Source organism: Triticum aestivum, chromosome 7D (genome assembly GCF_018294505.1).
Source record: "Triticum aestivum cultivar Chinese Spring chromosome 7D, IWGSC CS RefSeq v2.1, whole genome shotgun sequence".
Taxonomy (NCBI): Eukaryota; Viridiplantae; Streptophyta; class Magnoliopsida; order Poales; family Poaceae; genus Triticum; species Triticum aestivum.
This window is the reverse complement of record NC_057814.1, coordinates 178,497,872-178,524,976: the sequence shown is the minus strand read 5'-3', so window position 1 is coordinate 178,524,976 and position 27,105 is coordinate 178,497,872. Positions and strand designations below refer to the sequence as shown.

The 27,105-nt window shown below is 44.3% G+C and overlaps 1 protein-coding gene, 1 long non-coding RNA gene and 1 pseudogene across 8 annotated transcripts; all 3 read left to right on the top strand.

The window, feature by feature from the left end:
- Positions 1-957: 957 nt before the first annotated feature.
- On the top strand, positions 958-2,033 carry LOC123170135 (nuclear transcription factor Y subunit B-8-like). The gene has a single exon (XM_044587976.1). It carries the CDS (start codon positions 996-998, stop codon positions 1,887-1,889), a length of 894 nt encoding a protein of 297 aa, XP_044443911.1. The 5' UTR covers positions 958-995; the 3' UTR covers positions 1,890-2,033.
- A 5,396-nt stretch (positions 2,034-7,429) lies between these two features.
- LOC123170281 (nuclear transcription factor Y subunit B-9-like) lies at positions 7,430-8,059 on the top strand (annotated as a pseudogene).
- A 4,405-nt stretch (positions 8,060-12,464) lies between these two features.
- LOC123169420 (uncharacterized) lies at positions 12,465-18,404 on the top strand. 7 transcript variants are annotated; one of them, XR_006484804.1, is made up of 11 exons: positions 12,465-12,876; positions 12,961-13,034; positions 13,162-13,267; positions 13,398-13,453; positions 14,229-14,292; positions 14,461-14,513; positions 14,588-14,736; positions 15,418-15,485; positions 15,581-16,798; positions 16,881-17,100; positions 17,190-18,404. It is a non-coding gene; the product is annotated as an uncharacterized lncRNA (long non-coding RNA). The 7 variants fall into 7 exon arrangements; XR_006484802.1 differs by having other exon boundaries at positions 14,588-15,485; positions 15,581-15,641; positions 16,631-16,798; XR_006484801.1 differs by having other exon boundaries at positions 14,461-14,481; positions 14,588-15,485.
- Positions 18,405-27,105: the final 8,701 nt, after the last annotated feature.

The window sequence follows — 27,105 nt, the reverse complement described above, 5'->3', positions numbered from 1 at the left end:
ACAGTAGCTTAGTAAGTTGTTTCTTATGCATGGAAGTAAGAGGTCTTGGTTTAATTCAGTATCTCCTCCTAGCATTTTATTTCAGCTTATTTTGTAACTTTTTTTCTTGTACTTTTCTCTTGGTATTCTTTCTTTTTTTCTCTCTCTCTTTCACTTCTATTATATATTTTTGACATTACTACACATCTCTACAGAATATTCATTTGCTTATAATTTTATTAAAATTTTGTAATTTTACAGGTTTATTTTAGATTCACTCTCTTTTTCCTTGCAATTTTATAGATTGTATTACAGATTCAATCTCTTTCGTGCTTGTAGTTTCGTACGTTTTCTTGTTCTGGATATCCATCTTCAAAATCCTGTGCCGCCATTGATTTGGTTGTCATTACGTTGCAGCTTTGTTGCTTTGTGTTCAGGGCATGTACAATGCATCGCCCCAACTAGCTGCCCCGCAGGCCACGTAGACTCGGGTGTAAGAGGCGGTGGCTTCTCAACAATGTCAGAGTTGTCTGCAGAAGGGGCTGCTGCTTGGCCGCGAAAAGGAAGGGAAGCCTGATTGTTGCATGAGTGGATGAACAAGGATAATCACATGGAGCGATTGCGTCACCAGTACAATCCTATGTGGAGGGGATGAGACCAGCATTTGCTATAGCCTCCATAGCCCATGCCCTTAATGTGCCATTTCAGTTTCAAAATGACCTGTCTACAGATCATGAGAAAAGAAAAGAAAAACCACGGCCCTCATCACCAACGGTTATAATCACATTATACATATGATTTATCGTTTTCCTATGATTAATAGCCTCATGCATGAGTACATGTCTTTGCCAGAACCACTCAATGGACACTTGTCGTTTGATCTGTAACACAAAGGACAGCTAAGCCAGCACCTAATACCTATCTCCGCCTATTTAACACACTGAAGCAACTCGATCAGAAGCACAGCCCTAAAGTCAAGTGCGACTACCTGCATTGCACCTTGGCTAGCCCTTGCCATGGAGAACGACGGCGTCCCCAACGGACCAGCGGCGCCGGCGCCTACCCAGGCGACGCCGGTGGTGCGGGAGCAGGACCGGCTGATGCCGATCGCGAACGTGATCCGCATCATGCGCCGCGCGCTCCCTGCCCACGCCAAGATCTCCGACGACGCCAAGGAGGCGATCCAGGAATGCGTGTCGGAGTTCATCAGCTTCGTCACCGGCGAGGCCAACGAACGGTGCCGCATGCAGCACCGCAAGACCGTCAACGCCGAAGACATCGTGTGGGCCCTAAACCGCCTCGGCTTCGACGACTACGTCGTGCCCCTCAGCGTCTTCCTGCACCGCATGCGCGACCCCGAGGCGGGGACAGGTGGTGCCGCTGCAGGCGACAGCCGCGCCGTGACAAGTGCGCCTCCCCGCGCGGCCCCGCCCGTTATCCACGCCGTGCCGCTGCAGGCTCAGCGCCCGATGTACGCGCCCCCGGCTCCGGTGCAGGTTCAGAATCAGATGCAGCGGCCCGGGTATGCTGCCCCGGCTCCGGTGCTGGGTCAGAATCAGGTGCAGCGGCCCGTGTACGCTCCCCCGGCTCTGGTGCAGGTTCAGATGCAGCTGGGCATCTATGGGCCCCGGGCTCCAGTGCACGGGCACTCCGTCGGAATGGCGCCCATGCGGGCCAACGTCGGCGGGCAGTACCAGGTGTTTGGCGGAGAGCATGTCATGGCCCAGCAATACTACGGGTACGGGTACGAGGAAGGAGCATACGGCGCAGGTAGCAGCAACGGAGGAGCCGTCATTGGCGACGAAGAGAGCTCGTCCAACGGTGTGCCGGCGCCCGGGGAGGGTACGGAGGAGCCAGAGCCAGAGCCAGCAGCAGAAGAATCGCAGGACAAGCCCGTCCAATCTGGCTAGCCGCATGGGCGGCGTGCGTTAGCTTCTGGGTCCTGCATGTACTGAAATAATTTGCCGTGTCGATCCGGCCATGGTTTGTGTGTGCGTACTGCTTACCTAATATGGGTTTGTTCTCTAGTAATTCATGTACTCCTTAATGTGGGCTTGTCCTCTAGTAATTCATGTACTCTCTGTTGTTGAAGTTATCGTCGCTTAATTTGGTTTTTTCTTAATTTGGCTACTCGTAATTGATGATCGAGTGAAAAACCGCATTTTTTTAAAAAAGGGTTTCAGACTCCTGCATCATTGTATTTTGCGTTGCAAATTAGACCTTTGTATGATGTCACGAACATGTCATATTCACGGGTCATACGATCTCTCACGCTTAAACAGAAGTAATACTCTCTCTATCTCTCTATCTATCTATATATCTATCTATCTATCTCTATCTCTCGCTCCGTCGCTATATGTACATACATATGTGCGTCGGTTAGCAAATGGTCATGAATGAGTTTGGAGTGACATACGTACTTCGAAGCCTTTGGCCGGTGGTGACATCTTCTGCGCATGCATAGCTGAGTGTCTTGCGTTGGTGTACTGATGGGGCGCGTGCTGCGGGCTGGCGTGGAGCGGTGGAAAGGGCATCGTCGCGCGGCATGATTGATAGACTTGTGCCAACTTCCCTTTCAGCAAACACGTGCATACGCAGGGGAAAAACGCATCAACGTGTGCCGTGGCCAGCAATACTACGGGTACGGGTACCGGGAAGGAGCGTCGGCGCAGGTAGCAGCAACAGAGGAGACTGTGCCGACAAGGAGAGCTCGTCCAACGGCGTGCCAGTGCCGAATGCAGGCACGGGGGAGCCGGAGCCAAAGCCAGCAGCAGAAGAATCACATGACAAGCCCGTCCAATCTGGCTAGTCGCATGGGCGAGGCGCGTTAGTTTCCGCATCGTGTGTGCTGTAATAATTTGCGGTGTCGACCCGGCCATGGTTTGTGTGTGTACTGCTTACCTAATGTAGGCTTGTTGTCTAGTAATTCATGTACTCTTTGCTGTTGAAGTTATCGTCGCTTAATTTGGTTTCCCTTACTTTGGCTACTCATAATTGATGATCCGGTGAAAAACTGCATTTTCTCCGGAGGGTTTCCGTCTTGCATAATTACGACATATTCCCTCCGTCTCATAATATAAGACGTTATTGCATCCAATAATGAAGTATGATACAGAATGCAATACACAATATTTTGCGTTACAAATTGAAGGTTCTATAACGTCACGAAGATGTCATATTCATGGGTCATACGGTCTCTCACGCTCAAACAGAAGCCATACTCTCTCTCTCCATCTATCTATCTATCTATCTATCTATCTATCTCTAGCCACATGTACGTGCGTATGTGTGTCGCTTAGCAAAGTGGTCATGAATGAGCTTGGAGCGACGTACGTACCTCAAAGCCTTTGGCCTGCGATGACATGTTGCGCGTGTAGCTGGAAAGGGAACTGCCTGACATTGGTGCACTGATGGGGCGCGCGCCCCGGGCTGGCATGGAGCAGTGGAAAGAGCATGGTTGCGCTCGGCGTGATCGGTAGACTTGCGCTCTTTCCTTTTTGTTTTGCGACTTCAGGCGTATGCAATTATGGTTCCTCTGCCTCCTATTTTTGTTGCCACCTGTCCACCAGGCTCCAGTGGTCTTCAGGCCAAGGAGGCACGAGGAACTGTTGCCCTTGGCAGCGCGAAGGATCCTTCTCATTTTTATGCCTTTTCCATTCAGTTAGTGTTTGTGTACTGCTCAGTAAGGTGAGGTGATGATAACTCGGGCCCCGAAGATGGAATAAGGTTCTCCTTGCCTACTTCACATTCGGCGGCTCGGTTATCGTAGTTGAAAGGCATGTGGCGGTGTGTCTCCAGCTTGGATCTTGTCTTCATTTGTGTGCCTCGGGTTGGATCCTTCCGATCTATGATTCTCTTCATCGGCAGCAGTTGCTGTTCATATGCAACCTCTTCAGCCTATGTTAGTAGTGCTAGTTTTTTTACGGGTCTATAAAAAGGCTTAGAGGATCCAAAAGTGTCTGTTTATGTTGGAATTGCTTTGCTCTGAAACAACTAAACCAACTGCTTTCGCAACCGGGGGGGGGGGGGGGGGGAGATCCGGGGCAAGGAGCCTAAGAATCTGGAAGATATCTCGATAAAAGGTCTTAGCACCGGCCTCTCATATGTGTACTCTAGTTTATCCGAAGTATCCCAATGGTGTAAGACCATCGACTAGGAGTAGATCGGAATCAAACTATGACAAAGAACACCTGATATGAAAAAAAATCTCTATACACTTATTGAATTTGAACCAACCTTAGAAAACTAAAAAGAGTCTATGGACTCTTATATTATAGCGAGATGCTAGACGAATAAAGAGCACTTGCTACTCCACCCGCAACGCTTCCTGCCTCTCCTCCAAACCCTCTATGCACTCTCTGGTAGCACGTATGTGCCGATGGTCCTGTGGGTTGTGGGATTTTAGCATGATGACTTCCCAGTGACTACCACAACAAGTTTTGGCTGACTCCAATTAGCGAGGGGTGATGATAGCGGCGCGCCTTTCGCTCGCTCCAATTCTTGTAGTCGTCGCTAGGTGATCTACGGACTTGGATGTAATCTTTGTTACTTACCGAAAAAGGCTTTCGTCCCGCTTTATATATAAAGCAATGATCATCAATAACCCGGTACAAACGCACACCAACACAACACACACCAAAGGCAGGATAGAAAGGCACTGAGGGCAGCAACATGACCCCAAGCCCTATAAGAGCTACTGGAGTCCTCATCCGTGAACAAGCCACCGGAAAGAGATGAAGCCACATACGATGAACAGTGGCCTGCAAGGCGATGCCTTCTGGAAGGGAACGACACCGGAGTGCCGCCACCGCCTGACACGAGGGTCAGAGTTTCCCCTGGAGCAACACGACGGGCAATGAAGGCCGCGGCGATGCCTTCAAGAAGGGAATGAGCTTCGCCGCCGATGATCCGTCCGAAGATAGAGTGGGTTTTCACCCCAGTCAACACTCACCGCCACCGAACGCCACACCCCGGCTATCATGCCGCTTACATGGCCGTGGTCACCAGGCAACACCAAGCCACGGCCTATGCCAATGAGCACCGCACTACCACCACCAAGGCCGCCGCCCCGGCATCAAAGACCTTGACACCACCTCACCTGAGACCCGCCGCTACTCCAACCAAAGAGACGAATGAAAAGGTCCCACCTTTCACACCCCTCGGCGGCCCCCAGCGCCGAGACCCAATAGGCCGGCCACAACCGGCCTCCATCGACACATCCTATTGCACCGGGCACGAGATGAGTTCAGTCCTGCTGCCAGGCGCGAGACGAGTTCAGTCCCATAGCACCGGGCCCGACACCAGTGATGGACCACATCTGGGAGAGGACCAGCCCTTCGACTAAGGCAGCGCCTGGATGACGAGGAGGGGGATCGAAGGCCGATACATGCCCTCACCGATAGGCCGACGTCGGAGATGTCCAGCCGCCACCGTGAAACGACCCAGACCACAGCCATGAGCCACCACCACGCCGTGGCAGCACAAATCCATGCCGGAACCCCGATGGATAACTCCGTTCCACCCGCCGGTGGCTATAGGCGAGATCCTAGCTGATCTGGCCGGCAGCACCGCTTCCTGCTGCAGCTGCGACGTGCCTCCGAGGTCCATGGCCATAGCGTCCCCACCAGGCCATAGCCCGCCACTGCGCCGGCCCTAGGCCATCCGCGCCCGCCACCCAGCCACCCCGACGGAAGCTCAGATCCGCCGGTGAAATCCCGCCGCCCCCCACATCACCTCCATAGAAGCAACGCCCACAGAGCACACCGCCCCCCATGTCGCCCAACAGCCCTCCAAGCCGCCTCCGCAAGCCTCCTGAGTCACCGAAGAGGCTGTCGGCGCCGCGCCCGGCCCAACGCCGTGCCACCGCACGAGGGGGCCGCCCCGCGACGACCCTACCTCGCATGAGGGGAGACCAGGCCCCCCCCCCCCCCCCCCCGCCGCGGGAGCGGGTCGGGCGAGCAGTCGGGGTGGGGCTCAGGTACATTTTGCCCGACAAAATAAACTTGATATCGTTTAACGTTGTAAAGTGCACCGGACCCCAACTCGGCACAAATGGGAAATAGAACTAATCTTTGCACTAGGCTCACAACATAGTGCCCGGTCCTGTTGATGTAAAAAAAAGTGGCCGGTCCTCTTCTTTATTGACTTTTGCTATTCTGAACACTATATTTGATTTTCTTCTTCTGAATACACATATCTAAATTTCGGCAAAAAAGAAAGGAATACACATCTGTAAAAGTTGGGGTCGTCATTATTTTGGTGGTCATTATGTTATAGCTTTGTTACCTTGTGTATAATGTACCATTTCAGTTTTGAAATGACCTGTATACACAGCGTGAGGAAAGAAAAAACAACTACGACATTTGTACTAGTAGCACTCAACGGCTATAATCACATTTATACATGATTTGTCGTTAGCTTGCATACGTTTGGATGTGCAAGCATTAATTTGTTTGCATATCTTTTGTATTACTCCCTCCGTTTCTAAATATAAGACCTTTTAGAGATTTCAATACAGACTACATACAGATGTATATAGACACATTTTAGAATATAAATTCAATCATTTTGCTCCGTATACGTTTGGATGTGCAAGCATTAATTGCATGCATATCTTTATATAGTATCAATTAATTTTTTCTACTAATGTCCTTATGTTTCTCGTTGAGGCCAGCACCAGATAGCATCAGATAGCACCAGCTGGCTCCTCGTTGAGGCCACCCACATGCTAGCTTTTTCTTATAAATTGTGGAATGGATGTTGTATAACAATCGTAAGGACAACATAGATCTAGTAACACTAGTGAGACGAGAAGCGATGGAAGGAAGGCAAGGCAATGACCGTGTCAACAAGGCAGGAGAAGGTAAAAGTAGACAAAATTAGTTGATTCTTCTTCAAATCATCTGTGTGAAGTATTTGGATTTTGTAATTGTGTGTTGTTCAAATATATTACTAATCCGTGAATGTCCATGAACAAGTTATTTAAAATATCGCCTCATGCTCTGTTGGATCCTGCGTAATTTCAGATCTGATTTGTTTCAAAGAATTCTTTTTATGATTTTAATCTACAATAATTTCCGTTATATGAATGGAAGTTTTTAAAAGAAGTTGCACAACGATCCTGGAGATAAAATCTCCTTTAGGGCTTGCTCTTTAATCCCTTTCTCAAGGGGCTTGGAGAGGTTTGAAGTGGATTGGGGAGGAATTTGACCGACAGGAAATTTAATCCCTCACAATCCCCTTTAATCCCTCTCAAACCCGCCCTTAAGATTTTGATCTACAATACTTTTCGTTATATGGCTCGTGTATTCTTTTTTTAAGGGAAGGCTTGTGTATTCTTATACATATGGTTTCCGGTCATACATGTAGTGTAACATAGTATAACGCACACGCAGGCTAGTCGGCGTTCTGGCCCAACCACCTAGAAAACATCATGCGAGGCGCCCTGCCGATGGACCCGCGCGCCAGGATCCACCCAGACGCCACAGCCCTCGTGGACCAGTGTGTCAAGGAGTTCATCAACATGGTCACCGTCCAGGCCGAAACGGAGCGCGGAAAGGACGGCAAGAAGAAAATGACTGGCCTCCACGTGATCAAAGCTTTCGACACCCTCGGCTACAGCAACTACGTCGGGCCCCTCACTGAGCACCTCCGCCGGCACCGCGAGGTTAAGGGCTACGTGGGAGTTGGACGCGGCAACAAGCGAGCCACCGCGCAGCGGCAGGCTGCGACGGGGCAGATGGCGCCACAGCCGTCCGACACCGCGTTGGGTCCACCGCCGGCAGGCATCACGGTGCAAGGTCAGTTGCCGCCGGCCGCTGTGACGACGGCAACGGAGGAGATGGCACCACAGCCGTCCGTCTTTATGTTGGGTGTATCGCGGCCGGACGGTGTCACGGTGCAAGGTCAGGCGTTGGCTGCCACTGTGACGACGGCGACCGGGGAGATGGAACCAGCAGCACCACAGCTGTTCGGCTTTGCATTGGGTCAGCCACCTCCACAGAAGCGTGTCCGTGGCGGGTGGTCCGGAGATGCGCTGGCAAGCAGCTCTAGCATGCCACCAGCGTGTGATGACGAGTGAATTAGCGTACCCCTGCTCTTCCTGCTGGCTATAGATGGGATGGGAATATCAATGAGAGGTTATTGTAAACTTGGCATGATTGTTGCTGTACTGTACTATTGGTGTTTGGTTGTGGTTTTTAATTCCTGGTCACCATGTGATTTTGTTTTCTTGCGCTCTCACCGTTAACGTTGCTCACCATGATGTAGTTTTGTTGTTCCACAAATATAAGGATGGTCGTTCGTTCACACATCAGTCTTAACTTACAACACAGACGGTTGTGCAAGACGATGGGGAAGAAGAAGAAGCGGCGAGGCGAGGTGGAAGACGGATGAGAACGAGAAGTCGGGGGACCTCACCGGCGTCTCTAGAACACCTTATTTAAGTAGCGTGGAGAAAGTTGAAGAAAGTGTAGCGGTGCCAATGCGCATACATATGAGGCGAACAACCGCAGTGGTGAAAAATTATAATCCTTCTACTCCCTCCCTTGAAAAACATAAGAGCATCTTCAATAGAAGATGTAGATACGAAAATACCTAACTTTTGCATCTCCGAGGGCCAAAAACACCTCTCCAACAGATGGTGTAGATGAAAAAAAAAACATCTCCGCCTTCTGAAGATGTAAACTACAACACCTCGCGATGCAAATTTGTATCTCCACTTACAGAAGATATAAAAACGCGACCGCCCGCCAACCGCCCAACTGCCAGTTCCTTTCCCTTTCGCGCGAGCAGCCGCCACCCGCCCGACTCCGCCGCCGGCCAAATCCGCACCAAATCGACGCCGCCGCCCCCCGCCCTACGCCCGCCGTGCCCGCCGTGACACCCCCCAACCCCGTCCCCCGCCGCCTGCCTCGTTGGCCTGCCGCCTGGAGCCGCCGATTCACTTTCTGCCGCCGCTGAGTTGAAGCTTCTCTGGTGGCTGCGGTTGGCCTAAACTCCTTCCCCGGCGAGATCTACGATGGGGTAGGCTTCATCCAAGCCTTGACCCCCCGCCAGAGTTACTGGAGGCGCACCACTCCGCCCGCCCGACGGCCGCGAGGCTCGGCCGTTTTTCTGGCCGTGCGAAGCCGCCCGCCTGCCGCGCGGAGCTTCCGCCGACGTGTGTCCAACTCTTCTGCCGTGCATTCGCCGCCGCCCGCACCCACCACCGCCGACGGCTGCCCAACCTGTAGCCGATCGATTTCGTCCAGTCGGCAAGCAAGGTGTTTGACAAAATTCCCGAAGGTAAAAAATGATGAAACTTGACATTTTTTTGTTAGGGGTGGAAAGTAGTTTGACGGTGATTTTCCGCATTGTAGATGAGCTCATGTGACTCATCGTTGGTGGATGATTCCTCGTCGGATGAGGAATTTGATTTAAACAAAGAAGAGGACATTGCAATGCTAGTGGCAATGCACAAGGGGAAGAAGCCAAAGCACAGTGGTTCCGTGTCTGGTGGTGCGTTCCACTCGGAGAGAAAGGATTGATGCGCACACGAGGTTGATGTGCAACTACTTCGATTAACCACCCGTTTTGCCGGAGAGGTACTTTCGACGCGGGTTAAGAATGTCCAAAGACTTGTTCATCCACATGTGTAATTCCGTGAAGCAGCATGATCGATCCTTCGAGCAGAGGAGGAATTGTGGAGGGTTGCTTGGACATAGCACCCAACAGAAGGTCACTACCACATTGTGCATGATGGCCTACGGTGTTCCTGCAGACTACATTGATGACATTTTGGGGATGGCAGAGAGCACTTCTATCTTCTATGTTAAACAATTTGCAAATGCTATTGTAGAAGTGTTTGGTGCAGAGTACTTGAGATCTCCCAATGCTCAGGACACTCAGAGGCTGTTGGAGATGAACAAAGCTCATGGGTTTCCAGGTATATGCTAGGGTCCATCGATTGCATGCATTGGAAGTGAAAAAATTGCTCAAGAGCATGGCATGGACAGTTCAAGGGTCGTGGGAAGGATGCCACTATCATTCTTGAGGCCGTTGCTGATCAACAAATATGGATTTTGTATTCATATTTTGGGATGCCTAGATCTTGCAATGATATTAACGTGCTCGACGGATCACCTCCTTTTGCCAAGTTAGCAAATGGAGGAGCACCACCGGTGACCTTCGAAGCAAATGACCAGACATATAACTACGGTTACTATCTTGTAGATGACATCTACCGTAGGTGGAGTACTTTTGCAACCAAATTGCAGAACCCCAAGGTAAGAAAGAACTCATCTTTCACAATGCGCAAGCGGCGGCTAAGAAAGATGTTGAGAGGACTTTTGAGATTTTGCAATCCCCATTTTCTATTGTGGAAGGACCATCTAGATTCCGGGATCAAAAAACCATTTGGTATATCATGACTACTTGTGTGATCATGCATAACATGATCATTAAGAATGAGCATGGACAGTGTTTAGATTACACCTTCTATCACTTGATGGGCATACGCGTTATACCGATGAGAAGAGAGGAACGAATCAAACGCTTCATGAAGGTGTACAATGAAATTAGAGACTCCGATGTGCATGATCAACTTCAGAAGGATCTGTTGGAGGAGTACTGGAAATATCATGGCGAGAGAGGCGCCTAGTTTCATTTATTTGTTTGTGTATTGTGCAAAACTATGTTGCATGTGTGTTGCATTTGATCTTGTGGATTTGATGAAATATGCAATAGTTGTATATTGTAGACATGTGCAATTTTTAAGTTGATTATCTGATGTTTTATTTCAATTTGTGCGGCTGAATAGCGGCTGTACAACACTTTAATAACAGCTATAGCAGTCGCGCGGCCGCCGGCCGGTTTTGCATCTCCAGTTTACAGCACATATTGGAGTTGCACTTTTACATCTACGTTTTGCATTATCTGTTGGAATTGGTCCTTTTTTGTAGAAGCAAAAACCATTTTTTGGAGATGTAAATTTTTACATATCCAAATTTGCATCTTATATTGCATATGCTCTAAGGTGTTATAATTTTTGCCTAAATCAAAGTTTTCGGAGTTTGATGAAATTTTAAAATAAAAATATATTAATAACTACAATATTGAAAAGTACACTAGGAAAATAATTTTCATGCTGGCTTTATTGTTTTGATTATTTTTCAACACACCTGATAGAACTTACTCTCTCCATCCTTAAATAAGTGTAAGTTTAGCATTCAAAATTGGTCCACAAAAGAGTATACTTCTATCAATATTCAGTTAAGAACCAGGCTCACCTACACCCGGTCAAGAAACAAGCCACAAAAATTTCAAAAAAATTCAAAAAGTCCAAATAAAATTCGAGGTAGATAATTTGGTGCGTGAGATGCGCTCCAATAATTTGGACATATGAGTAGCTCAGAAATAAAATGCAAATTGGATTAGAACAGTACATGAAAATAATTTTTTTACAGACCCCAAATTTTTCTTTTTGGCTAGAGCTACTCAAAGATCCAAATGATCCGAAATTTGGAGTGCATCCCACACATCAAATTATCCATTGTTCATTTTTTGGATTTTTTGAACTTCTCTAGTATTTGTTTTGAATTTATCTTCATCACGGTGCAGATGAGCCTAAGCACAAATGACTGCTCTCCTTCCTTCTATCTTCTCAATGCACTTTCAAGTAGAAAAAATGTTTCTCTTTCATCACACATGAATTAAGACCAATAACATTTAACTAATGGTCTCCTCACTTTCCATATGCACGTAACTCATTGGAGACGGGGTAGTTAAAGATGAGAGAGACGGTGGCTTGCACCTTCCCAATTCATTTTCTACTCAACTCTATAATATGTCTTAAAATTTCTATATGTACACTTTTTGAGGACGGAGGGAGTAAAAAGCATTGACTTAGGAAAAAACTTAGATGCCTTACAATTTGTATGTAAGAGATGGACTAATAGAAAAACATACTACAAATTAGTCTACTGTTTAAATGTCTGAGATCAAGTATGGTATACTTTTGTCAAATATTTCTTGAGTTTTATGACTCTGGGTATCATCGCGGCATTGATATTATGAGATAATATACTAGGTTGTTCCATTTAAAGATGTATGCATGGTGTTCGAAACATGGGATGCGTATGGGCCGCATACAATAGCAGGCGCGAGCTACGTACATTGTGTTAGTATTGCACCACATTGAACATATAAACCCTCCTAGCCAACCCGCCATTCCAGCACCGTCCCGGTTTCAAATTCATCCAGCCCCCACGATCTGCCTTGCTGTCCACTGACGTTGTACTTTCTATCTCGCTGGTATATATCTGGGCGTTCGTTTGTCTGTACGTTGTGTGTTTGGGTTACAGTGGATGACGCTTGGGCCACCCTTCTGCATGGGCCCTCTGTTACAGTCACGGTGAGTGTGTGTGCGCACGTCCAGCTCGAAAAGAGGATGGGCCTCAACTATCGTGGGCTGCAGGGCATGCGGTCAAAACCTAGCCCTCAATCCCCTTCCGTCCTGAGCACCGCACCCCACGCCCCGCTCCGTCTCCTCCCTTGCACTCCGCCGCCGGCATGGCCCTCCTCCCCTCGGTTTCTCTCCTCTTGGCAGAAGGACGGCGGGCGTTCAACCCGGCACGGGGAGCCATGGGTGACACCTTTCTTCCTCTCCAAAGCAAGGGAAGGGGAGTGGAGGCCCCAGATCGAGGAGCGGAGCGACGCCCAGATCCACAGCGGCACCGGCACCAGCGCGCCATCGTCCACGTGGTCCTCGAGGAAGGCCATGGATGGATGGGGGCGGAACCCTAGCCCCACACCCACCCATGGATGACGATGGAGGTGGCCTTCTCTAGGTCGGGTGGGGAGCCAAGCTTGCAGTGGCCCTCGACACCCGCGACGGGCTGCAGCACCTAGACTTCAAAGGTACGCACGCACGCCCTCCATCCTCCTCCCCTCCCCTCTTCTTCTTCTTCTGGATGACCCCTGCGGTTGGATTGGTTTCTGCAGGCAGGCCATCACAATGGAAATGGAAGGATGATCACCATGGCAGGCGTGCAGGTGCAGGCCATCGCCATGGCCCCGTATGTTGTCCTACACTATACTTTCCTGAAGCATGCATATGAAACAAATCTCTCGAATACTACTACACAGATTTCTCTTTTGTGCAACAACTAGATTTTCGGGCACTAAAATTATTGTTTGTTGCAGGCACGGTTTACACAAACACAGCCTGTTTCAATGGCTCAAACTGTTGGTCCTCCCATGGCAATGTTCCCTGCTGGTGTTCATGGAGTTAGTCAGCAACTTTTTTATGGTCAGCAAACTTCAACTTTATTAACCCACTACAGGAGAGCAGAGTTAACTTTTCCCTGATGCATCCAGACCTTGTCAGCTAGCTAAAGTTGATTTTCATTTCTTGATTTTTCTTTACACGATGTGTGTAGATATGAGAAAGAAGAGAATAAGAAGAATCCTGAGGAAGATTTTGGTGAAGAACAAGGTGGATTATCTCTCTCTCTCTCTCTCTCTCTCTCTCTCTCTAACAAAGTCACGTTTGTTCCTCATTTTGATGTTATGATTTAATTTATTTTGCTTATATTCCAGTGACCTATTTTCTATATAGAATGCATCTTTTCTAAGAAAGAGAGAGAGAATTGGGGGATAGTGGCATTAGGACTTAAATTCTTTGCCTCCAGCAAAAGAAATTATTCCTGTATGCCTCCCTTTTTGTTTTATACTCCCTCCATCCCGAAATACTTGTCGGAGAAATGGATAAAAATAGATGTATCTACAACTAAAATACATTTAGATACATCCATTTGTCCGACAAGTATTTTTGGACGGAGGGAGTATCACTTTTTTTAAGTTGGATAGATATCACATAATCGTGGCCGCAACTAATATCCAAAATTCTTAGTGTCAGTACACTAAGATTTACCTTGTTTTGGTATCAAGAACTATCTATGCTCAACATGGTGTCGAGGTGTATATAGCTGCTGTGGTGTCTGCGGGTATTCTCACGCCCACCTCTTTCCCCTCTCTATATGAACCCTTTCATCAGCTTCAAAATGTTTCAAGAAAATTCACACATATCGATGGTTCATTATTATGACTTTGCAAGTTCACAGAATAATCAATCATTGATGACCGTAATTTTTTTAACATTTGGAAGCATGAGGAAACTTGTAACAGAAAAATAGAGCAGATGAAATATAACTTTCTCACTGGTTAATTTCTATTCTAGGTGGTATGCATAATCATCATTTTCTGTGCAGACTTGTTTCACCGCAACCCCCACAAAAGGAGCAGCCTGGTGAGGAGGGAAAGCATCACCGAAAGGTATATATTTCACGTGATCTTCACTATGCGTGAAATGACCTTCTAATTACTGAATTAGTGCTGATTGTTCTATCATAGACCGGACATGCTGAATAATGGTAGTATGCGTGTGATGTATCTACTCTTTTTTCCCTTCTTCGGTTTAATTTTTTTATGTGCTAGCTGCAGATTAGGAGGTACAAATGACAGGTACATAAGCTCCTTCAACTATTTGATTAAAGGTATAATTTGACTACTCTCTTCTTTCTTTTTCTCTTCAAGTTCTCACGGTTGTCTCTTTTAAAACCTCAAACAGAGAACATTTGGTTTGGTGCTGCCAATATATGTGTTGGCTACAGAGCCATAGAAATAATAATTGATGGTCAAATCCATCTCTGCATTTAAAGGAATCAGATTGCACAGATCGTCCATTCGTGGCATCTTGTTGCGTTCAGGGAAGATTTGGTACTCTTTTGCCCTTTCTCTGCAATACTTAGCTACCATCTGCAGTTTTTGTATCAACCAAAGGATTGAGTTAAACTCTCCTTTGTCATAGTCTGAGTGTTTCACAGTTTAGTGGTAACTGACTTTTGATGTTAATTGCTAATCAGATAGTAATATACTGATGTAAATAGGACTCTTTCAGAAAGTCACTCCATATAGTTGAATTTGAGGTTTCTCTAATGATTGGTGTTACACAAAGATCATCTTGCTTCGATGGCAAAATTGATGGAGAGTTTTATTGACCCATCTTGTATTTTTGGGCATGGTTATGTCGGGTGATATATACTATTCGCATAAACAGCACCTCGTTGAAAGTGTTGTTCGGTCACTTTCAGGCTTTCCGCTTTTTTGATTTTATCATATACAACACTTTCAGAGCAGGAGATACACGAATCTCCCTGATATTTCATTTATTTCCTTCAGCAAGTGGATGGCTATTTTTACTGCTTCAGGTTTAGATTGACATATACTCTTTGTTGGTATATACCATTTTTTGCCTATCTCTTGCCTATTCCGCATGATAAGCAAGCCCTGCACTTCTATTTACTATTAAGTGCCAACTGAATTTCTAATAATGGTGTTTCGGGGATGATACACTCCAACTGTTATCTTTGCTGTGTTTTTGGATGGACTAATCTGAAGATGCTGGCTAGCTTGCATTGCCATCATATAGTCTAGAAGCAAGGGCAAGGATTACAGGGATAATAAAGGTACAATGCTCCCAATATATTTTATTTTTTGGCGAAGTTTTGGTGCTTGCATAAGAAAGTAACACCATCATTATACCTACTGCTCTTTTTTCCAGGCAATTCACCATCCGGAGGAAATGCCAACTAATATTTTTTGGTACTATTTCTGTTACCGAGGTAAAATTACTACTACTTTTTGAAAGCTTTTTTGGTGCATGTTCTCCTTTCTTAATCTTGTATTTGTTCAAATTTACATACCCGAGCTTGTAATCCTTATTACCCAATGAATCTCACCATTTTATCATTTTCCTAAAAATTTATACTCACATAGTTCTGTTTTTCATATGGGTGATCTTCTGTTGCCCTGATTTGGTGCGCATATAGCATGGGACATTATAGGCTTATTTTATTTTCTCTTCGTTCATGCACTAATGTGTAAATCTTTTGGTTATGCCCTTATTATTTAGTCTAGAGCTATGCAATGACAACCATGACTTTAGTGTTCAGGTGAGTGCCATTTATACACTAAAGAACCCTTGACATCTTATCTAAATTCTTTAAGGCTAGATATTAGGTATGCCCAATTCAGGTGAGTGCCTCTTCTGACTATTGACTGTGAATTGTTGTAGTAGGACTCCGACTTTCAAAGTTATTAGGCATGTTGACATGTTTTTATTTTAGTTTGTACAGTTTTGTGTTATGGCTACAGGTTGCTGCTGCAAGAAACTACAGTAAATTCTGACAATGCATAAAAAAAAATCAGATCTAGCATAGTTTTTGTATTTGGATTTTGTAACTAATTGTGTGATGCCTTATGTTAAAATGCTTATTTGTTCTCGAAGTAGGCCAACGACGGCAGATAGCAATGACACAAATGCATATCAACAATTCCAGGGAAGTGCATTGGTCAGGATGCATATGTGTGTGTGTGTGTGTGTGTGTGTGTGTAATCATTTGCGATTTAATTGGAAAATACACTTCAGCATCTGAAGCACTCAGCTAAATATTTTATACTACAATATACCCATCTCGATGATTAGAGCAGGCCCAGCCGCTAATTAGTGCTAATTAGTACTCAAATGTTGAATCACTCAGCTAAGTATCAACACTACCCTCGAGACTTGGCTATTAGCATAGTAGCAACGAGCTAACAAAAAATTCTACAGATTCATCAAACACCGAAGGAGGTTAGTTTTTACCTATGCAGCAATGGCGGCCACCATGGTCTTGTTGGAGCCTCCCTTGCCGTGGAAAGTCACAAGCTTCAGGGAGTGCCGGCACAACCTGAATAGATGCCACCTACACTGGAAGAAAAAAAATTGAATTATATAAAGGTTGGTTAGATGCTTTTGGTTGTGCTGATGATAATGGATATCATGCAAACTGCATTCTCAACTGATTTTTGTTCCTTTTTAGTGAACCATGCTACAATGGAAAAGAACCATGCGATGAAAAAAGAAAGGCACAAAGAGCTGTTGGATGATGATTTCGATGATTATGACAACGACCATTATTAAGAAAGGTATTTCTTATATCTGTACACGATTACATGGTATTCCTTATAATGATCATTGGGAGAAGCACGACTACACTCGCAAAATCTTTGTCAGGTGTCTCCCGCTTACGGTACATGATGGTATAGCTTCATAATCCTGAACCAGTTATGTTCAACACAGTGAACATGAATGTACTTCTAACACTTTCTTTGTCGTTCGTTTCTGGCAGCCTACCTTAGTAGATTCTTCAGTACTGAATTCGGACCTGTGGAGGAAGCAATAGTAATTACCTTTTCTAGGAGTACTGAATTCGGACCTATGGATGAGATTCCGAGATTCAGTGTCAGATCATCTGTCTCAAGATCACCACTTACCGGCGATATCACTGAGAATGCTCCTTATAACACCGGCAGTCCACATGGTGATGCATGCAGTGAGAGCAATGTCCACAGCCAGCATGATGATGAGTGCAGCAGAAGCAATGGCGAAAGCCTGCCGGATGGTGAATCCACCTCAAATGGTAGCTTACTTTATGTGATTACTGTGAGCATAGTGAAGTATGATTTGATCGAGTCATCTGCAGCAAAGCCTAATTTGATTGTGTCTGGACCTCCTGAAAAAATCGAACAAGGACCATTACAGAAGCCTGATTTGGTCGAGTCCGCACCTACAAAGAAACTTGATTTGATTGAGTCCAGTACCCCTAGGAAGGCTGATTTGGTTTAGCCTGGGCCTGCAGGGGAGCTTCATTTGGTTGAGTCCAGACCTTCTAGGAATTCTCAACTGATTGAGCCTGGACCTGCAAGGAAGCTTGATTTTAATCAACCCTGACCAACCACATGCTTTCTTGATCATCCTGTTGAAAGGCCAGCCATCACTCCAAGCAGCTACGAGAATGAAGTGAGATTCTCCTTCCACTCACAGTGGGTCGCGGATACAAGCAAGGGCGGCGCCATCTGCCGATTCCACAGCTCCGAGCTGCAGCGGGAGCTGCTAGGCCGCCTGAGATGCAGATGGAGGCGTAGCTCCTCGAGCTGCCGGGTCGCTAAGATGCAGATGGAGCCGGAGCACCTCTGAGCTGCAGCAGGAGCCGCTCCGCTGCCTAAGCTGTAGTGTGAGCCACCGTGAAGATGGAGCCCAAGGTGTTCTCACTTCAGTACAGTGGGGAGAGGAACATGACGCATACCTTGAACTGGTCGATGGAACCAAGACCAGTAGCATTGCTAGACACGTGGTCAGCGTTGCGCGTCGTGGTGTCAGTTGGTGAAGTCATGCTAGACACGTAGACCAGTAGTCATGATTGGTAATATTCTTTATCTTTGAGGTCTATGATGTTACTTGAACTGTAATTCTTGTGGAGCCTTTTGGCTTCTGGCTTTAAATAAGCTGTCTGGTTGCCTATGTATAGTTTCGCACTACGAACGCAGATACTATTGATACTAAACTGTGTGCTCAAAACACTACTATTGTATCTGACATTATATACACGTAACAGTACTCCCCCTTCCGAACATTGTATTGTTTCCATCTGAAAACCGGTCTAAATTAATACAATTCATATTACATTGTCATCTACTTACTCCCTACTAACATCGTTTCTAACTAGGTTCTTGAGCCATCTACATCTACTTACTCCCTACTAACATTGTTTCTAACTGGGTTCTTGCGCCATTGGCACAACCGGGTCATCTAGTAGTAAACAAACATAGCACTATGAGCATGTGTTTACCTGACCCCCAACTTTTCAGACTGAGCCAATGTTTTGGTTGCCCCTCGAGTTTTTATGACCGTGGATTTCCCTCGCGGTGAATTTGTTTGCCAATAATTTTGGTACGCACGCGTTTTGGTAGGGCTGGTGTACGCAGGCATAATCCAAATGAGCCCTAATGTTTTTAATGTAAAATCCAAACACTTGACTAGCTACATTCACGGTTGCGAACTCTGATGCTTTTTAACCCTAAGTAGTTTTGTGTGTGCATGGTGCAACATATGTGATGTGTAGCAATAACTTTCACTGTAGTCATCACTTCTCCTCTCGCGGGAGTAGGATTTTATTTGTGTGTGAATGGTGATACTACTTTTGCTCTTAAATAGGAAGACTACATCAGATGCTATATATCATCCTCCAGACCCCTTCATGTCAAGCACTTTAACACTACTGTAAGGAGCACTTGCACATTGGCATTATTATGTTTGAGTTAGCACCTATCTTCACTAAAGTAGCTCCCTGGTTCACGCTATGATCACGTCAATATACTAAAGGTTGTGTCCATCAATTAATGTGAAGGCTAGGATCTTTACCCTCTTTATAAAAACAATCAATATGGCTGATTCTTAGAAGGCTAGCTTATAAGGAAATATGTCTACAAATTAGACTTGTTTTCATATGTAATCAACCCTGAGTGCATTATTGGGTACATGAAACTTTCATAGAATGTATAGTCGTACATATCAATAGAGTAATGAGCATAAAGACACTTGAAAGTGAATGATTGTGTCTGGACATAATTAGCCGATTCGAATGCATATATGCATACTAAAAATTAACTTGTTTGCTATATGTGACAGAATTGACAACATGTTCTTGTTGTCACACCTTGGTGCTCATGAGATTATGCGTAGAATATATAGGATATGTCATGCACCACATCGCTCATTAGATTTTTTGTTCAGTTAATTAGCGAGAAATCTTGGCTAGAAAGATCCCTTGTCATAATGGCATTTGTTAAGATCATTAGATTGCTTTGCTTGCTCTTAGATATGTTTGAAAAAACTTACATCACTTCTATGAATTGACAAGTTCTAGTTAGTCATACCTACACATTTTTTTCCGTCTAAAATTTGATAAAAATCAAGGTTACCATACATCCTGCTATCTAAAGTTTTAATATATAATTGCTATTATGGAACATAGATGATATACCTGTTTGTTCCTATTAAATATGCATGTTTATACGTGTTCCAACCATGGGTGGTGTATAGGCGGCATAACAATAGCATGCGCACGCTACATACATTATGTTAGTTATTTATCGCTCAACTAACTAACGTAGCACCAATCATAGGCAAACAAACTATCTAGTGATTTGATCACGTCACCAGTGGACCTAACCTTGGCTGACACTAAGATTCATGAAAATAAACTCCAAACACTAGACTAGCTAAGTTCACGGTCATAAATTATGATGCTTCTTAACACTAGGTAGTATTATGTGTGCATAGTACGGCATATGTGATGTGTAGCTATAAATTTCACAATATTCATAACTTTTCCTCTCGTAGGCACCGATTTTTTTCAGTATGTTAATGGCGATACTGGTTACTTACTATCTTCTATTCTTGAATAGGAAGATTAACATTAAATCTTTAATTTGGCTTGTAGAAGCATGTCATGCACTTCAACACTACCATGTGGACCACGTGCACATGGGAATTACTATGTTTAAATTTTCACTTATCTTCATTGAAGTACCTCCATGATAGATGATGTGATCACGTGAATATACCGAAGGCAGTGTGCATCAATCCATGCAAAGGCCGGGTTTTTTTTACCCTTTTTAAACATCAATTTGCCAAATTCTGAGCAGGTTAGTACAAGGAAATATATCTATGGGTTGGATGTCTTGATCTAATTCAACCATGGGTGCACTGTTAGGAAATACAACTTATATAGAGTGTATAATCATAAATATCCGTAGACTAATCATGTATAAAAAACAAATGTAAGTTGTTGATTCACCTACTTGCGCTCTGTGTGTTTAAATCGATATCAAACATATGAAAGTGAATGATTATGCATGGACATGAACAATTGATTTGAATGCATAAATGCATGCTAACAATTAACTAACTTGTGATACGATGGAAGCGATGACTTGTTCTCGCAAATTGGTCCTTGTTAGATTCTCCATACAACATATAGGGTGTATGTCATGCACCTCATTAATCATTAGAGTTTTACTTCAATTAATTAACAAATACTTTGATAGAAACATGCCTCATCATATCCACATTCATTTAGTGCATTCAAGTAAATTCTAGATTCACTTTGCTTTTATGGGATTATATATGTTTGAAAAATAACCATTAGTTATGTGAATAGAGAAGGTTCTCATTAGTCACACCTAACCAAAAATTTCCATTTGAAATATGAAAATGAATCATGGTTCACAGATGTCATAGATCCCACCCGGACCTCTAAAGTTTGAATACATAAGTTGCGTACTAATGCCCACATAAAAATTTGGAAGCGTTTGCCCATGAGTTGACGTCAAAATATGGCTAGCACACAATAAAAGAATCCAAGAAACTTGGTTGTGATAGGATAGAAGCGACAACACAGAGGTATATGTGACATCGCGTGACAACACGTTGGTGCTCAAAAGCTCACTAAATTAAGAGATTCTCCGTATGACACGACAAAACCTTTGTCCGCTCGGGGTTCAACATATGCTGACAGGAAAAAAATGACACATGTATGCCCTAAACGCTCCACGGTGGTCTCTCAGCACCACACAACTCCGCCTTCTTCCCAAAATTTGATAGTGCACCATTCTCATTAGCTTTGATCTAGTTGTTCTCGGTCGGGAGCCACCGCTCACGTTGAGCTGGAGTTGTCACTCTCATGAGAGTTGGATGTCTCTGCTCCCATTCAATCATCAGATTCAGAACTATGTTAACTATTGCATGTGGTTCCATGATACATCTTCCTTCCACCTCTCTCGATTCACCTAGCCATGCCAAGATCCAACAATGAAATGTACTACGTGAGAACAACGATGCATATTAAATTAAATTGAAATTTTTATGAGTATGAATATTAATTGCATAATTAAGATATCATCATCACGTCCGTAAATCCATAGTCTTTTATCCAACTGCATCTATAACTAATAATCCATGCAAGACTGCTATCCAGCATGCGTCTTAAAGTATTAAGTAAAACCAGATTATTGTATTGAGTATGATGACATGAAGTAGATGATAAATTGTCTTCACTATGTGTTCAAAGGGAAACTACACAAGCATATTTTTATCCCTCGTGGCAACAACACAATACAAGACTTTTCCACTTTCTATCACTTGGTAGCTTACTTGCACAGTTGAACCCAACTATCATACACAACTCCCTCTTCAAGATCAAACCCCAAACTTGGCCAAACAAAGAAGAATAGATCGGAGAGCATATAGGAACAAGAATTATTTAGCAAAGAAACGAAATATATCTAAAAAAGATTCATGAATAAATTTGATCATAAAATGACAATTCATCGTATCCCAACAAAGACACCAACGGATTACATCAATTGGATCGCAATCATGTATGGAAGTTCATGGGATGTATTGAGAAGCAAGAGAGAGGGAACCATCTAGCTACTGTTACGGACCCATAGTCCAATCAAAACTACTCATGGGCGATCATGACGGCCTTCAAGTTGATGGAGATGGCCACCGTGAAGAATTTCCCCTCCGGCAGAGTACCGAAAAAGGCCTCTAGATTGGATCATGAAAAATAGTGGTGTGCGGTGGCAGAAAAATTCGGGTTTACAAATCACGAAGGTTTTCGAAGGTATATAATGGCATAGGGATCGATAGGTGGTGGATCGGAGGTTAAAAGGGCCCACCACGCACGCCCGCTCCTGGTGCGTGGGTCCCGTGTGTGCCCCCCTAGCCTATGTTCGAGCTCCCTTGAAGCGTCTAGACTTCATATTTCCGTTGAGTTTTTCTAGATTATTTTTGGTCCCAAAAAAATGATTTTCATGGAAATTCCAAAAACAACAAATGGCACTAAGAAATTTGTGTCAAAACTATACCGAAATGATATAAATATAGCATGAAAAAATAAAAAATTTATAAATACGTTTGAGACATATCTGTTGCCTACTCACCATTTTCTCAAAAAATAGTTTGAAGCACAAGACAAAAATGCACTTTTTTAAAAATCTACACAAGCTTATCTCTTAGCAAGCTAAGCTAACTTCAGGTTCAAGCGCGTCCAGAATATTGGGTATTCAACCGTTATGGTATAGCAGCGATGTATGGGGAAAGGAAGATTTAGAGTCTTGTATTGAAGGCTAATGTGCCATAGAAATTTGAGTCTTTGCTTAGCGAGTGCCGAACAGTCTCATTGTACATGTTAATAGAAAGAAGCATTGGCAAAACACTTGTGGGGTGTGTTTCATATGTGATTCTGCCGAAGAGTATGTTTTTCATGTCATAGTAACTTGTATGAAGGTGTGCCTTTTACGCTTGGGTCTCTGAAACATTTGGAATTTCCCATATGAGGATGTTTTGATGAATTCAATTGTGGATTGGTTGTTGGTCTTACTGTACAGAGTTGATACTTCCACTCATTCCAATATTTTATTTCTATTCTGGAGGGCCTGGCCCTTAAGGAATGATGTGATTTTTGGAGAGGAAATGCGTCTATCATGGCATCCGTTAATATTTTGGACAACTATTGGTCCTTTTTTTCTTTGAGTTTTACTATGTGTTCTTCGGTACTTGAAGTTAAAGAGAAATCACTGGTGTTCCGTAGCTACTTGGTTACAAACCAACTTCTAGAAGTCTGTTGTGGGAGCCACTTCCGATCGATTGTTGCACTAAGTTAAATGTGGATGCTAGCTTTGTTGCTCAAAATGTCCAGTTGGCTAGCCCGGGATTTATGGCAAGAGGCTCTGAGGGCAAGATCTTGGTTTCAACCTAGGATTTTATGCATGTTTGCTCTAGTGTAGAACAGGTTGAGTTGCATCTATGCCCAGTGGGACTTTACATCGCTCTCAGTTTGGACCATCCTATTACCCCGAAGATTGATTGCATGTTTGCTCATAGGACTTTTTCTAATCACTCTCTGAGCAGATCCACTTTGGTTGGTTTGAAGATAGAGGTGCTCGGAATCTCTCGGCTACTACTGAATTTCAATCCAACCAAAGTCAAGAGAGAGGCTACCAAAGTGGATCATGAGACTGACAAGTTCTGGCAATGTGCATTAAGTGAGAGGAGACGCTCCCGTCAACTACGTAGGTGTCTGTCGAGACTTTGTCAATCTCAAGATGATGTGCCGACTCAGCATCTCGGAGGTCCTTATAGGGGTAATGTAGCGACCGGACCCGAATGGATCAAAGTCTATGTGCTTAAGTGTCATCCCTGGATCGGTATGCTGACACACACAATACTCGAGGATTTATAGCAGAAGTAAATCACATGTATAATGTAACGTAAATACTATTACCTTAATCCATATAGCGGAAGAAACAACCAAACTATGGAGTCCCAACAACACCAACAACAAAGTTGAGTGTAGACATCGTAACCCTAACGTATCACTTACTCATCGTAAGAATCCTGCAACATGAGACGTTGCAGCCATGTAGGTCAGTACATTGATGTACTGGCAATTTCACACCATAGAATAATAATGAGAATGTCTATCTCTATATGCATATTTGGCTGTTGGAGGATCTAAGTTTAATTTTTGCATAAAGCTAATTTTATTTACTACTAAGTTAAATTACCCATATTGAGAAGGTAACCCCAACTCAATCCCAAGAATCACCAAATCATTAATAACCCAACAATTTCATTAAATAGAGTGATGAGATCAACCAATAATTCAAATACCAGATACTCAAAATGTCCATAACCGGGGTTACGGCTAATCATGATTAGTTTGTACACTCTGCAGAGGTTTGCGCACTTTTCCCCACAAGACTCGATCTCCTCCGTTGAATTTATCGCACTACCTGATGTTTGAGAACCGGATGATCGAGACACAGTCTTTCTGAAGAGGTCCCCTTAACCGATAGATAGGCTGGTACACCTACAATTCCCCTACATCTGCTAGCCTATCATGGAAAGGTTTCCCACAACTTACTCAACTATGCCAGAGCCCATAATGGCATTTGGCTGCACATGGAAGTTTCTAGCATGAATAATCTTATGATCCCTTTGAGCCTGGGTGGCATTCCATAGGATGATCACACGGGTCCCCCGGGATCTCCTAGGACAACACTGGATTCCCCAGGTGCCCGGGCAAGCCACTGGTATCACCAGGGTTCCCCAACCATTCCACCCAGATGTGTGTTAAAGTAGCCACCTAAGTTTCCCTTAGTTATTATCTCTCACAACTTGCATGATTCTCACATACCAATCCACGTCTACCAGCATGGCTAAGCAATAAGAGCATAACGTATAATCCCGGGGTGATCAAAGGTAATAGGTTCCTACCACATCAACTACATAGCATAACCACATGTTCCCAATCCTACTTATGCAATCTTTGAGAGTCGAAACCAATGCATAAAAACTGGGTATAAAATAGTATGATCGAAGTGTGAACTTGTCTTGTACTATTGATGAAGATTCTTCGCACTCATAATTCCTGTTAGTTCTACTCGTCACACTCCGTTCAATCTATCGTGAGCAAGCAATTATAACCACACGTAAGAAATCACTCATAGATCCAAAAGAACGCAGAAAACACTTCAGAAAACTTCAAAAACCATCAAATGAAAGCTTCTAGACAAAAAAATATTTTTAACAGTAGAAAAATTATGTGATTTTGATCTTAACAAAAAGTACATGTCAAGAACTTCGATTTGCAAAAAGAATCAATTAATCGGAGTTATAAAACTTAAGTTATAGCCAAAACAAGTTTGAATTTGAATCTGATCTAATTCAAATTTAAAATTTCAAAAAGTTGATTTTATACGTTCTCTGGATAGATGAGATCATAACGAAGAATTTGGCGTTGGTTTCGTTAGATTTGGATAAATGGGCAAAAGGTTATTATCGTTTGAAAACTAGGGGCTAATCTGTAAAATAAAACCTAGCGAATAGGTCCCTGGCTGAAAATAAAAAGAAAAAGAAAAAATCTACCGAACGAACATTCGCTAAAGAACCTAATTCAACAAAACCGTTTACTAAACTAGTCTAAACACAAACTGTTCTATAAATATAAAATAAAACGAAACGGGTTTAGAAAAATGAAAACTAAACCGGATCGGTTCGGCGGTGTTTTCCTGTGAGGTCGGCGGTTCGACGGCGGCGGGTTTCGACGGCGGCGGCTCTGCGGCGTCGGCAGCTTCGGCAGTGGCGGTGGCTCCAGCGGTGGTGGCGGCTCCGGCGGGCGGCTGCGGGTGGCGGGTGGAGCGGCGACAGTGGCTCGGCTACAGCGCGGCAACGAGCGACGGCGGCGACTCCGGCGGTGGGCGGTGCGTGCAGCGGCGGCGACGATTTGGGAGGAGAGGAGGGGGTCAACTCCGGCTATATGAAGGTGGGGAAGGCGGTGACTTGCATGGAGGAGGGGGCAAGGCGACGGAGGAGTCCGGGGCGGACTCGGTGCTCCGATGGCGGCGAGGTGGCGTGCGGGCGAGGGACTCCCGCCCGGAGGTCGGGGACGGTCGCGGGGCTGGGCTGGGCCGCGGCCTGGCTGGCGAGCTGGGCCGGCCCTGTTCGGCGAAGAGATTTTTTTTAACTGATAACAAAATAAAACAAACCACAAATAAAAAAATATAGGCATATTATATATCCAAATTTTCAGAAAAAGATTTTCTAAAACATGAACATTTTTCAACGGCAGTTAAATTCTACAAAAAATTAAATAAAGCAAACAGTGCTACTGTTGCAATCAAACCCCATAAAATCATTTTAAAAATACCAAAATGATTTCAAATTTATTTTCTCCTACTTTTATATTTAAGGGAATCATTTTACCCTATTTTCCATATATTTTATTTTTGGAGAAAAATAACTTGAATAAAAACCATATACCTCCAAATTGAAAGTGGGTTTCAAAATAACTACAAAAGGACTTCAATTTGATTCTTTGAAACTTCCAACTCTCTTTCTTAGCATTTGAAGAAGTCATTTTATCTTCTCTCATGAAACTCATTGAGTTGCATAAAGTTTCCGAATTTGAAATATTTTCAAATGGAATTCACATATTTTCAAAAACCCTTTTTCATTTAATTAAATGGAAGAAGTCATATCATCTTCACTCTAGGGTTTTGTGATGAAATAAATTTGAATTCATGCAGACCATAAATGCAGGGTGAAAGTTTGGGAAAGTCATTTCATTCCCTCTCATTCAACTTCCAAAAAAGTTTCAAATTTCACTCAGTTTCACACAAGCAACCACACCACAA